At 41.2% G+C, this 14600-nt stretch overlaps 1 protein-coding gene across 2 annotated transcripts in view; it reads left to right on the top strand.

Moving 5' to 3' along the window:
- LOC128150604 (myosin-3-like) overlaps positions 1–14153 on the top strand; it is a 43416-nt gene extending 29263 nt beyond the window's left edge. The window contains exons 23-41 of one of the 2 annotated variants that reach the window (XM_052806942.1): positions 172–414; positions 795–971; positions 1050–1195; positions 1281–1371; positions 1751–2140; positions 2249–2375; positions 6522–6640; positions 7145–7341; positions 7550–7733; positions 7960–8125; positions 8780–8904; positions 9104–9412; positions 9499–9702; positions 9835–9960; positions 11310–11480; positions 11573–11677; positions 11754–11849; positions 11973–12110; positions 13110–13967. In XM_052806942.1, the coding sequence (XP_052662902.1) occupies positions 172–414; positions 795–971; positions 1050–1195; positions 1281–1371; positions 1751–2140; positions 2249–2375; positions 6522–6640; positions 7145–7341; positions 7550–7733; positions 7960–8125; positions 8780–8904; positions 9104–9412; positions 9499–9702; positions 9835–9960; positions 11310–11480; positions 11573–11677; positions 11754–11849; positions 11973–12110; positions 13110–13184 (3189 nt within the window). In that variant the 3' untranslated portion in view covers positions 13185–13967. The other variant, XM_052806940.1, reaches the window with a different exon arrangement.
- Positions 14154–14600: the final 447 nt, after the last annotated feature.

The following is a 14600-nucleotide window of genomic DNA, read 5'->3' on the forward strand; positions in this document are numbered from 1 at the left end:
AACCATTTTTGGCTCCTCAGATTACATCAGTTTTGCCTGAGTGTTCAGGAAAGGGCTGAATGGAAATTCTGTTATTTCATGTTCCAATTGCATAATGAGCAGGTGATTTCTGCAAGTGTCAGTTCTAACGTGTTTCAGACAATGAAACACACTTCTGTTTTCTATAAAAAGGAAAATGAAAATTTGGCTGATGCTGAAGAAAGATGTGACCAGCTGATCAAAACAAAATTCCAGCTGGAAGCAAGAATAAAGGAGGTAATGGAAAAACTGGAGGATGAAGAGGAGATAAATGCTGATCTGGCAGCCAGAAAGAGGAAACTGGAGGATGAATGCTCTGAGATGAAGAAAGATATTGATGACCTTGAGTTAACACTGGCCAAGGCTGAAAAAGAAAAGCATGCCACAGAAAACAAGGTACTTTTTATTTCTGCTATTTTAATGTTTAATAATAGTTGCTCTGTCTATATATAGGATGTAAAGGTGCAGTCAACTTGAACAGTAACACAGTGTTGTATAAGGACATCTATGGGCCTGGTGTTAAACTTGATCACCTCCATTGTGCAGGAAAACCAACCCATAAGCATACAAAAATACATTAAAATGAAAGTTCAGAATTGCTTTGTGACTTCAGAAGGGTTGATATATAACCAGAGAGATTATATAGTTTAACCATATAATGCAACTAATTAAGTCTCTTTGGTAGTCTAACAACGAGTTTATTGCCTTTGTGTGATCACTAGCCTATATAAAAGCCAAAATTATTAGTGACCTTCAAGTATTTTGCCTTATAATAGGTTAAAAATCTAACTGAAGAAATGACAGGTTTGGATGAGACTATTGTGAAGTTAGTCAAGGAGAAGGCGGCCCTGCAAGAAGCCCACCAGCAGGCACTGGACGACCTGCAAATTGAGGAGGAAAAAGTTAATACCCTCACCAAAGCTAGGATCAAGCTGGAGCAACAAGTGAACCATGTGAGCATGTTGGACACAAGGAGAAGGGGCAGATTCTTCAGTTGTTCCATTGGTCATCTTTATATATGCTTGTTACAGGTTGAAGGATCTTTAGAACAGGAAAGAAAAGTTTGTATGGATCTTGAACGAGCAAAGAGAAAGCTTGAGGGAGACTTGAAACTCGCCCAAGAAACCATAATGGGTCTGGAGAATGATAAACAACATTTAGATGAAAAATTAAGGAAGTATGAGAAAAAAAATTAGTGACATTTATTATTTGTTTTTAACTGGACATATTTTCTTTTTATTAAAAGAACATTTCCTTCACAGGAAAGACTTTGAATTTAACCAGATGCAAAATAAAATTGAGGAACAGCAGAGTTCAGGTATTCGATTGCAGAAGAAGATCAGAGAATTGCAGGCAAGAGACTTAATGTAACTACTTCATCATTACTGTTTGCTTGTTTAAACTGTAGTAGCGTTGAATAATGCTTGACCACAGTTGGTAACTGATAAAATCTCTGACCCAGTCACAGTAATTACCTTGTTACATTGCAATAGTTTTCTCCACACAACAGAAAGCTGTGAGCTAAAGTTGGTATGAGTTGATCCATAGGTCTTTTTCTGTGGTAAGCCTTCGCCTACAATGGCAAAACAGTAAAATTCAAAGGGACTTTGTTTTATTTATAGTCTCCAAAACAATGGGCTTGGTATTCTACTATGACAGTTACATGTTAACCTAAGCATTGAATTATCTGTTCCCTTATTAATTCCTGATGTGCTATTTCCTCATTATATAGGCCCGTGTTGCAGAGCTGGAAGAGGAGACTATGAGTGAGAAAGCGATGCGGGCAAAAGCAGACAAGCATTGTGATGAGCTGGCTAATGAACTTGAGGAAATCAGTGAAAGACTTGAAGAGGCTGGAGGAGCCACCACTGCTCAAAATGAACTTAACAAGAAGCGTGAGGCAGAATTTCAGAAGATGCGCCATGACCTCGAAGAGGCCACGCTGCAGCACGAAGCCACAGCTGCCGCCCTGCGGAAGAAGCACGCGGACAGCACAGCTGAGCTTGGGGAGCAGATCGACAACCTGCAACGAGTGAAGCAGAAGCTGGAGAAGGAGAAGAGTGAGCTGAAGATGGAGATTGACGACTTGGCCAGTAGTACAGAGACCATTACTAAGTCCAAGGTGTTTCTTTATAAGTGAAATACTTGAACTGGCAATATTCCATTCTGGTGAGAATTCAATGCAATACAAACACACGTACACAGATTCCACTTTCTTACTGTCTTTCAGGCTAATCTGGAAAAAATGTACCACACCCTGGAAGACCAGATGAGAGATATGAAAGCCAAATTTGAGGAAAACCAGAGAAATATGAATGAGATGGTGATACAAAAAGCCCAGCTCCAGACAGAGTCCGGTAAGGAAGGCACAAAGATCTGCTGAGGGGATATTTTTTCCCTTCAGTAGCAGAGAGACCCTCTAACATGTACCATGAGTGAGACCTAATTGTTCCCAAGGTGTGTATTCTACTTCCAGACTCATAGATACAGGCACAGACAACATTAGAATAAATCAAATGAAATGAGTTCATGAGTGACACTTTAAAGTTCATATGCCAGTTGCAAACATTATTTGCTTGGGTAAATAATTTGCAGAATGATGTGACACAGCTCACTTATTCCATGCAGGGGGACTGGGAATTTGGGGCAGTCCCAAATGATTTGAGCAACCTGTTAGAACTGCGCTTTCTCCTCCCAAGAGTGCACATGTTCACTGTGTGTACAGTATCTGTGTGTGTGCTACCTTCATGAAGCTTGTTACTGCTCCCACGCAGACTTCTTGGAACGGTGTGAGTGACGAGTGTGAATGCTCCTTGGTCTGGCTGGCTACAAGACATCTCAAATTAAAATGCCACTAAATTGGCCTAAACTAACCTTCTGAATTTTAGGGATTTTACACAATAGCAGATCAGGGAGTGCTGGCATATACTGTTCTAGCAGCTGAGCCATAGGGCTACACCTGCCATGAAAACCCTTTTTATGTGAATTTATATGAATTTATGGGAATGAGCTCTATAGGCACATCTGTGCATGGATGGAGATATAGTTACAAGGAAACAGCAGACCACAGAGGGCATAGCATGTGAGTGTCTCCCAAAATCTTGTAATCTCTGGGGGCTAGTGGTCCTGATGAACCCACAAGAACTGCCAAACTCAGAACACCAAGACCTGCCAAATCAGCCCAAGGCTTTTGGCAAACACCAACATCAACAATGGGTTGTATAACTGGGACAAACCACATCCAAGAGGGTGGTGGCTGCCATATGCAAAGACTACAGGATTGATTATACATACCACCTGATGAAAACAGGTGCCCCTGAGGGTCTTTCTGACCAAGCACTGGCCTGTCAGTTTTATCCTCTCCTTCTGAGCAGAGAACTGGGGTTGGCCTTCCAGGTGTTGCTCCTACTAGGGAGATACGGGTGAATGTGTGTATGAGTGAGCTGTGAAGACATATGTGAATGTGCTGTGTTCAGAGTTGCCTGGCATTGATAACAGCTCAAGGCTAATAACTGTAGCAACTTAATTAATAAAAGGTGTTTAAACAAATAGTGGTTGTGATCTGTGACTCCCCCATCTCTATCCCTTATCAAAGAAAAATGAATTTACAATACCTTTTGATGGAGAATGTCATGTGGGAACACACAGACCGTAACCAAATTCTTTCTTCTTCTGAATGATCTTTTTGAAGTGATCATGCTTGCAAAATCTTTCTATAAATCTGACCAGTTTGTTGTAATGTCATTGTGCATAGTGCTCAAGGGGAATCTTAGAATGAAATTGAAAGCTTGAGAAAAAATCTAAAATGGCTCAGGAAAAGTCTGAAAAAGACAATATTGGAGGGCTACAAGAAGACTCAAGAATGCTAGAGATGACAGCATGGGCTATAGGCACCTCTCCAAGAAGGGAGAGAGGTGTTACTTCAGCCCACAGGACACAGGGTGATGTAGAATAAATGTTTTCCAGTTATTGTAAAGCTTATGAAGTGAAAATTTAGGATATACCTCTTGTATCACAGGACCAATTACAGGAAGCTGCTAAAGCATTTTGTGTCAGTTGAACCAGTGTGACAGCATAAAATCATACTGCTTCAGCATGAAAATTGTGTTTTAAAAGAAACAAGTATGCAAATTTTCTAAAGCAAATTTGTTTCTAGAAAAAGAGTATCATCTAGTGGCTCAAAAATGTAATATGGGATACAATTGGAATTAGAGAATCAGGTGAATTTAGAAAAAGAAAAACAACAGAAGCATTTTGAATAATTAAAATATACTGTGCAATAGTTCACCCCAGAGCAAGGGAGAGCTCCAAAGGGACCTGATCATAAAAAAATGTGAAACTAAAATTAGATGCTTGCAAAAAAGCAGATTGGGATGCAAAAATGAAAAAGAGCTGCTGATCTGCAGGAAGTGATGAAGAATTAGAATGGGAGTGTTTTGGTTTAACCCCAGCCAGCAAGTAAGCACCACACAGCCACTTGCTCCCTTCCCCATCCCAGTGGGATGGGGAGAATTGGAAAAAAAAAAGTAAAACTCATGGGTTGAGATAAGAACAATTTAATAACTAAAGTAAAATAAAATATAATACTAACAACAACAACAACAACAATAATAATAATAGTAATGAAAAGGAATATAACAAAAAAAACCCCAAGAAAAGACAAGTGATGCACAATGCAATTGCTCACCACCTGCTGACTGATGCCTGAGCAGCAATCTGCCCCTTCTGGCCAACTCCCCCCATTTTATATACTGAGCAGTTCTATGGTATGGAATATCCCTTTGGCTAGTTTGGGTCAGCTGTCCTGGCCATGGTCCCTCCCAGCTTCTTGTGCACCTGCTTGCTGGCAGGCCATGGGAAACTGAAAAATCCTTAACTTAGGATAAGCGCTACTTAGCAACAGCTAAAACATCAGTGTGTTATCAACGTTATTCCCACAGTAAATCCAAAACACACTGTACCAGCTACTAAGAAAATTAACTCTATACCAGCTGAAACCAGGACAGGGAGTCAGGAGAAAACACTTATTGGGATAATAGATATGAATGGAAAAAAGAAGAGGAGGTGGTAATAGCAGCATATACAATGACTACTACCACCATCCCATGACAGAGAGGTACTGCAGATCAAACTAGTCTTGTTACATTAAAAGAAATGACACCAGAGGATGTAAGACAGCTGCAGATCTTGGGCCACTGAAAGAAAGTACAGTTGTGGGTTGGACTGTGGCGCTTTTAGAATCTGCTGCAAACATTTAATAAAGTAGGAATGAAATAAGTAAACTGAGTAGCCTTTGTGCTACACCAGCTCTTGGCCAGGTTAAACATAATGCACCAAGGGATCATTCTACGGCCTCCTTGATGACTGCCTTAAGTCAAATTGTCCAACAGATAGGTAAGGCAAAAATGACATTGGCAGCACTAATATTAATCCATAAGTTGGGAGATGATGGGGAGTTGCTTAAATATAGGCAGGACAAAATACAATGTGCCAGTCACCCAGTCCTGATGGAGCACAGGTAGCTCTGGTCCTCTGGCAGCAGCAGCGATGAATCAGGTTCCTTGTAGCACTGGGTGCCCAAACACACTGCACTATATATTGCAAATGCCTGTGTGGAAAAAAGTAGGGAAACCTACCTGGAATCAGTTGTGGAGATAGTACAGAATATTACTAAGTATTATGAAGTGGGTTTAGGAGAAATGAAAGAAAAGGGAAAAAGAGGAAAGTTCCCTATGTGGGCCAAGCATGACCAGAGACTTACAGTAACACAGCAGATGCAGAGCAGAGAGGAGGAGGTTTCCAGAGCAGGTGAATAAAGAAAGTAAACATTGATAACAAGGGTAGGAAAGCAGAACAAATTGATTAAACCTGTACAAAGCGGTGGAGAGTATTGAAGTGTTTAGTAGAAGATGCGGTGAAAAGGAATGGGAAGAAAACACAGAATAAGCTAGAAAGAGTGATACAACTTAAAGGGAAACATCTAGACCTAGAGACAGGATTGCCAGTTTCGCTAATGTTCTTTTTAAAAAGGAAGTCAGTATAGAAAAAATTTAGAAGGGATAACAAGAAAGGAAAGAGAAAGGAGGGTTTGAAACGGTAGAGAAACTAAGTACTATGTGCTTAAGTAGTTAAAGCTGAGAGAATTGTGGTTTAAGCATGTGTATGTGGAAGTCTGAATGAACAGTAAAACTCATGATTAAAGCGGAATAGGAATAACATTGAAGGAGATAGAATAGGTAAGTGTTGCAGGAGACTTATATCTGTCTCATAATTTCATTACTAAACCCTGCATTATGCTAAGAGTAAAGATGACATGGTAAAAAAATATATGCGATGAGGATGGTAAAATAAGAATGGTAAAAGTATATCCATAAAGGTAACAACTGATAAGATAAACAACATTGTGTGATTCGACTTGTCTGTTACTGATTGTTATTTATATATGAATGTTTTCAGGATGCTTAATCTGGACAGTACTGGAAACTTGTCTTTTCTTGTCACAGGTGAACTAAGCCGTCAGCTCGAAGAGAAAGAAACCATAATATTGCAACTGTCCAGAAGCAAGCAGGCAATTACACAGCAAATAGAAGAACTGAAAAGGCAGCTAGAGGAAGAGATCAAGGTAGTGTTAACTACTGAGCATGTCCTTCAAAATGTATTAGGGCCTCAGTTTATTTAAAGAACACTTTTGGAAGTTTGTAGGTATTGTTGCCTACAGTCTAACACAATAAAATTACTACTGGGCAGGATGTGTACAGTGAGCACTGTGTTTAAGTGCTTTGCTAAGGAGGTCTTTGACACGTTAAAAGTGGTTTCAATTTTGGTGAATTTTTTCACATGTTTTTTAACTTTAATGCCATGGTCTATGTGAGTTCTTTTGCTTCTGTAGTCCCAGGAAAGAAAAGCTACAGCATGTGCCAAGGTGAAAACATCAGTCTTGGTCTTTTCTAGTGGTAGAGCTGAGAAAAGTTGGTTGCAGCTGAAGATAGCTGCCTGAACACCTATAAACCTCTGGCTTTTTGTCTTCTGCCCATTCTGCAGTGACCATATTTTTAGTGTGCAAGGTCATGGGGTCACCTGCTGATCACAGCTAACATAAATACATGATATTATGGGTAATTTTTAGGCCAAGAATGCCCTGGCGCATGCCTTGCAGTCAGCACGCTGTGACTGTGACTTGCTCCGGGAACAATATGAGGAGGAGCAGGAAGCCAAGGGGGAGCTGCAGCGTGCCCTGTCCAAGGCCAACAGTGAAGTGGCCCAGTGGAGAACCAAATATGAGATGGATGCTATTCAGCGCACGGAGGAGCTGGAGGAGGCCAAGTATGTGATACATGAGATGAACTGTCCAGATGTTATCTACGTTGTGCAGAACATAGAGCTACTTTTAGTAGCCAGACCTAAATGATTTTATTGGTGTTTGCATATACACTTAATTAAAAAAATGACATCTGATATTGTACTTATTAAATTATGTACATAATACACTGATTTTTTGAATTATATGCTTATTTTATTTATATTCCTTAAGGAAAAAACTCTCTCAGCGTCTCCAGGAAGCAGGGCAGCAGGCGGAGAGTGTGAATTCAAAGTGTGCCTCCTTGGAGAAGATGAAGTTGAAGTTGCAGGGGGAGGTGGAGGATCTGACAGTGGACGTAGAGAGAGCAAACACATTGGCAGCTGCCCTTGACAAGAAACAGCAGAACTTCGATAAGGTGATAAGTGAGCACAGTATCTTTTAAGTCTAGCCTTCCTAGAAGGCCAAACTAATACTCCCTACTGAAATCAAGTTGAGTCTAATGGTTATAAGATCCTCTAGAGCGTGCCAATAGGAATTTGTCATGTTTTCAGAGACTGAGGTATTTATCTAGTGCAGAAAATAGCCACAAAAAAATTTAACATTTTCAGTACTAGCAGGAAATGAAACATGATGTCTTTCAGGTTGTGGCAGAATGGAAGGGAAAGTATGAGGAGAGCCAGCTGGAGCGGGAAGGTCTCTCCAAAGAATTGCGCTTGCTGAACACAGAGCTTTTCAAAGTGAAAAATGCCTGTGAGGAAACCTTAGATCAGCTTGAAACAGTCAAACGGGAAAACAAGACTCTAAAGCGTAAGTGTTTGGCTCTGGTTTCCCATTAGCTGTTCACAGTCCTACCACAACAAGGCACGCTCTACAAGCATGCTTGTGTCTGCAGGAGGTACACTAAGTTACAGGACTCTGTCATTACTGTTCTTTCCATTTTAATGGAGAATATAAATGTCTCACCAAAAGCTGTCAAGCAAGTGTGACTAAGTGACTAAGCTAATAAAGCAAATGTCCTGGCTCTCCATTATCTGCTGCAGAGACATAAGATCAAGGGCATTTAGGTGCCACTCCCAGATAAAGGTGGTGCCCTCAAGAGGCTGTACAGTTTATGAAAGTGAATTTTACAGATGCACTGTGAACGTACAATGACAAGACCTGTAGTGTTATCCTGATGGCCTATCTAGAGACATAAACACATGCAGGTATCTTCCAGGCTGTCTGTAAGGAGGGCTATGAAACCACACCAATGCCCTTGTTGTTTATGTCATCCTGCATGAGTTGGCTGTATCTGTTTTTATCTGTGCATACATATACATACACATATACAACTGTGTACACATGTACGTATGTGTATACATATGTATATAGGCAGGTATACAAAAGAGGTGTTGAACACAGTCACAAAGTAGAGTTCAACTTCTCTGGCTACCACAGGCTGATGTCATTCTTATCTCACAGAGGAAATAGCTGATCTGACTGAACAAATTACTGAAAATGGCAAAATGATCAGAGACCTTGAGAAAGCCAAAAAGCAAGCTGAAGTAGAAAAATCTGAGTTGCGGTTAGCTCTGGAAGAGGCAGAGGTGAGTTAGTTTAAATATTACTTGAAGAAGTAGAGAGCAGTCTGAACAGCTTTCTATTCTCTCTCCTGGGCAGTGGCTGTGTGCAAGTTTGATTGCCACAAACTTCAGGAAGTTGTGTGAATTCACTGAGTAACATCACAATGATTATGTTCTCTGAAATGTTACTTTTGGTTTTGTTTTTTCCCTTTTTCTTTTAAAGGCAGCTCTTGAGCATGAAGAGGTCAAAATCCTTGGTGTCAACCGAGAACTGACTCAAATTAAATCAGAAATCAACAGAAAGATTGCTGAGAAAGATGAGGAGATCAGCCAGTTAAAAAAGAACCATCAAAGGACTGTGGAGACAATGCAGGGTGTTTTAGAAGCTGAGATCAGGAGCAGAAGTGAATCCTTAAGTCTGAAGAAGAAGATGGAGGGAGACCTGAATGAAATGGAGGTCCAGCTGAGCCATGCCAACCGCCAGGCTGCCGAGGCACAGAAACACCTGCACAGCATCCAAGGAGTTCTCAAGGTCTTGGTTTACCTTTCTGGTTGATTTATTTTTAACCATGGTACCTGAGAAATTCATTAGGACAAAAATTGGCTCTTCATATTTAGGAGACACAGCTGCACTTGGATGATGCTCTCAGGACACAGGAGGACCTGAAGGAGCAGGTGGCCATGGTGGAGCGCAGAGCAAACCTGTTGCAGGCTGAAGTTGAGGAGCTACAGGCAGCCCTGGAGCAGACAGAGAGGTCGAGAAAAGTGGCTGAGCAGGAGCTTCTGGATGCCACTGAACATATGCAGCTTCTCCATACCCAGGTAGTTTGCTTTGCTAAGACAGACATATTTTTGGGTCCAGAGATTCACAGAGTAAGAATGAATAGTAATTCTTGTTCTCTATGTGTAAGAGACCAAAGAGACACTCAAAGCCTCTCTTTTTCTCCTTCATAGAACACCAGCCTTTTTAATACAAAGAAGAAGCTTGAAAGTGATATGGCACAAATCCAAACTGAGATGGAAGATATTACTAATGAAGCAAAAAATGCTGAAGAAAGAGCAAAGAAGGCAATCACAGATGTGAGGATATTACTGTGGTTTTTTTTTTTTTCAAATTTTCAGGACTTCCCAATGGCATTGCTGCTGGGAATTACTGTAAATACTCTTGTCACAAGTTGGACAAAGAATCAGTCTGTGGGCCTGGTTGAAGAGGCTATGTGTCAGGGGAGGATTAGAGCAACAGGGAACTTGTCTTGCTGACAGATGATTTACTGGGGCTGTTAACATCATAATGAACTAAACCCACATTTAGTCAGTCTAAAACAAATAACTTTCTTCTGTGCTGCGTGAAAATGTAAACCACAAAAAAATCCTGCAGTATTGAAACCAGTAAAGAGTCTAATGTATTTAAATATGTATCTTTTCAAAATCCTATTTAAGAACTTTTCAAATGAGAATTATGAATTTCCATTCAAAATTGGTGCTATATCTTCCTGTGCAAGGCCAGTGAAGCTCAGCCAGGTGATAGGGCTGGTGTATCGTGGGACCCAACCTGCTAATAATTTTTGATGCATGGGACCAAAACAAAATCTTAACACTTAAAAACATTATTTGGAGTTAAAATAAAGGAAAACTTGTCCAGTTGCTCATGAAAATGAAAAAAAAAATTAGATCATTTGTATTCTGTTTGAATAAAACAGAAATAGAGCATTACAATGAATTATACACACACATATATATATTTGTATAGATATATATAATTTCTAATGTTGTTATTTTATTCTCACATTTTTCAATTTAGACTTTTCAGGTATTTTGCTGCCAAAGCAATTTGTTGAATTTTACATTATTTGTAAGTAATGTCACTCAGTAATTCACCAAAATGCTTAATTTGATTGTATAGGAATCAAATGTTTGAGAGCAAAATATATCTTAGTTTTGTCTTAAATAATAGCATAGATTATTTTAAGCTATTTTCTGCCTTCTAACACTAGCCATCCAGGCTATGGTGGCAATAACAGGGCATGCACTAAGGCACAGCATGCAGACTCCATCACACTCCACGTGTGTTATGCAGAGAAGCCTTCCAGCTGTGCCATGCCCTACTCCCAAGTTTGCTGTGGCTCCTGCTGTACCCCACGGCTCCTGGGTGTCAATGAAGCTCACAGTAACGACCATACAGTGGGACAGAGCATTTATCCTTTCTGTCGTTCTAAGCTCCACGTGTGCAGCAAGGCAGATGTTTTCCCATCCTTTTTCCTACTATTTCCTATCATGTTTCTGCCACTGTCATGTCACAGAAAAAAAACAAAGCAGGAAATGCGGTGGCAGGAATGGTCAGCAGGAACCAGGAATAAGTCCTCAGATGGTACACAGCCTGCACTATTCTTTCACATTCTTCCAGTTTCTTGTGTCATCTCCCTTCCAAGGCGGCCATGATGGCAGAAGAGCTGAAGAAGGAGCAGGACACCAGTGCCCACCTGGAGAGGATGAAAAAGAACCTGGACCAGACAGTGAAGAACCTGCAGCACCGTCTGGATGAGGCTGAGCAGTTGGCACTGAAGGGAAGCAAGAAACAACTTTTGAAGCTGGAGGCCAGGGTGGGTACCAGCACTGAACATGGGTGTCAAAGATACCTTTCTTCTCTGAGTCGTGTGTGAGGGCTCAAGTCAATTGTTGATTGATTAACCAGATCCGAGAGTTAGAAGCTGAGCTGGAAGAAGAACGGAAACAATCTGCAGAGGCTATGAAAATCATCCGCAAATATGAACGGCGTGTCAAAGAGCTTACTTTCCAGGTGGGTATAAATAGAAAGCAATTCTCCTCATGTTTTGTCTCCCAAGGACGTATAATTGCACATTCCCTTTCCACAGAATGAAGAACACAGGAAGAACATGATGAGGTTACAAGATCTGGTAGATAAACTGCAGATGAAAATCAAATCCTACAAAAGACAAGCTGAGGAAGCTGTGAGTCACTAAACTGAAGCGAATACTTATTTGCCATTTTCTAGGAATGTCAGTTTAAGAGTTGGCTCTGTGCCCCAGCATGTTGCCAGGTGGTTTTTAGTTCCTTTTGCTTTGCCATTTCAGGATGAACAAGCCAATACTAATCTCTCCAAATTCAGAAAAGCACAGCATAAGCTAGAAGAGGCTGAGGAAAGGGCAGATATTGCTGAGAGTCAAGTAAACAAGCTCAGAGCTAAAACCCGAGAAGTCCCTTCTACAAAGGTAAGCCTTTATTGCAGGAGGCAGGTGTGCAATTTGTACTGTTTGCTCAAGCAAGTCAGGCAGTAGATTTGTGCCTTGCTGGTGGCTATAGCCACCATTAAGAAAGGACAGCTCTGGAAGGAAGGGACTTTGAAGAAAGGCTGAGAGGTTTGGGGTTCAGCCTGGAGAAGAGAAGGCTCCAAGGAGACCTTATTCTGGCCTTTCGATATATAAAAGGAGCTTATAAGAAAGACAGAGAAAGACTTTTTACCGGGGCCTGAAGTGACAGGACAAGGGGCAACAGTTTTAAACTGAAAGAGGGTAGGTTTCGGTAGGACATAAGGAAGAACTATTTTATGATGAAGGTGGTGAGACACTGGAACAAGTTGCCCAGAGAAGCTGTGGATACCCCATCATTGGCAGTGTTCAAGGTCAGGTTGGATGGGGCTTGGAGCAACCTGATCTAGTGAGAGATGTCCCTGTCCATGGGAGGGGTTTTGGACTAGATGATCTTTGAAGGCCCTTTCCAGCTCAAACCATTCTGTGATACTATGATTTTATGACTCTGGCATTTCAGGCTCTTGTGCCGAGCATGAGCATTTTGGCTAGTTTCATCACATTAGTTTCAGATTTAAGAAACTGCCTCATAAAGTGAAAGTAATGAGAGCCAACCTAACTCTGAACATTCCTGAAACAACCTTCCTGTGAGCCTTAGGCAGAACTAACGTTCTGATTGAGAAATATGCAGCAGGACTGTGTCCTTAGCTGAACTTCCTGGGCAGTTGTCTATCTCCAACCCAAGACTGTTTGGTACAAGATCTAGAGCCTATTTTTCCTAGTGTCATCTGAGCAGATGTAACATCTTTCGACTGCACTAGTCTAGCTCCATGGTTGGAGGTAAAATACCCTCAGTCTATGTTTTGGAAAAATTACTGGTGCCTAGAGCATGTATCCAGGAAATGGAGAACCTTGGCTCCAGGCTGCCTTCTGCTTACCCACAGCATCCTCTTACTCATACAGCATTTTAATTCTAGAAGAGACGCTATGGAGATCATGCTTTCTTCTGAAGGCTGTGGCCTGAGACTCGATAGATAATGTTGGTTTTTGCCAGAGGCTGGTGTATAACTTTCAGTGAGTCACTTAATGCCATGCTCCAATAAAAGGCTTTGACTCCTTAGTGGTTGTCAGGGTATCTTGCCAAGACCCCAGGGGAGGCACTTGGAAGGCTGAGTCCAGGTTCCTGAGCAAAGTTTCTAGATATGAGATTACCTTGTAGAGGGAATGCTGAATCTCTAATTGAATTGAAAGCCCAGACAGAGGCAAGATTTCAGATATCTCCTGTTCGGTATCCCCAGGTAAAGGCAGGTTGAACATACTGACGATGGGCAACTTTCTCTGCAATATGCTATAGTTTCAGATCCTGCTTTGAGGTGCCTGATGCTGTGCAGTATATGTGGAGCCTGAGCACCTGGCATGAGTTCTGGATTCTGCTCTGGGAGGCCTAAAAATTAAGCATTGCAATGCCTAAATCTTTTAATAGATCCAATGGATCAATACATCCTTTAACTCCCTTCCATGCTTTCCATTCACTTTTGGAAATGCTAGGATACTCCTTGTCCCCGAGGATGGGTGTGGAGATTGTTTAAGCACTGCAACAGTAAAGTAGCACTTCAGAAAAGCCAACAGATATGTTTCTCCATTTCAACCCATCAGTCCGACAGCGTGACATTTGATGATGTGTGGTCTTAAGGGTTACAGATACGGCTACATTGACCTGGGCTCCACTTGCACATCCTAGCTGGATGGTGCATTGAGACAGATGATTTTAGGGACCAAAAGACTCATCTTGACATGTGTGGACTAAACAAAGCCTCTCCTTTCCAGGTGGTGATAGGAAGTGAAAAATGAGCTTCCTCTGGGATAACCAGAACTTACAGAAAGTTTCTTTCCAGCTGTGGATTTGCAGTAGAGCTGCACTGGTAGGAAGTAATCTTCCATTCATAGAGACAAACATTTTCTGTCACTCTGCTGCTGTACCAGTGTCAATAAAGTAGATATCTGCAACTTCAGGTGCTCTGAATGTTGATGTTCAGATGAGAGTAATTTTCTTTCTAAGGTAAGAATAGTCAAAACTGTGGGTTCAAGTCTTAATGTTGCTATGAACATGTTTGAGCAATTTTGTCCTGGCCTTAAAATCTAGGTGTTTGACAGGCTTCCTCCATACCTGCTGCTTGAAGGTAGATATCATGACCTCGTTAAATGAAGCTGAGAATAAACTACTGTATGAGCGGATGTGGTATGTCAAACATGCAATGTGAACAAAATTACAGCAGTCATGCTTAGTTTCACTGCTGTATCTTTGCATGGCAGAACAAGACTGGTCCAGCCTGTGAGCCCACAGCCACCTGTGTGCATGGCAAATCAAGTATTTCTAATCTCCTTTTTGTCAAACCACACTTCAGAAAGTTGGCCCACTTCTGAGCTATCCAGTGTTGCAGCTCTGAGCAGTTG

This window comes from Harpia harpyja, chromosome 14 (genome assembly GCF_026419915.1).
Source record: "Harpia harpyja isolate bHarHar1 chromosome 14, bHarHar1 primary haplotype, whole genome shotgun sequence".
Taxonomy (NCBI): Eukaryota; Metazoa; Chordata; class Aves; order Accipitriformes; family Accipitridae; genus Harpia; species Harpia harpyja.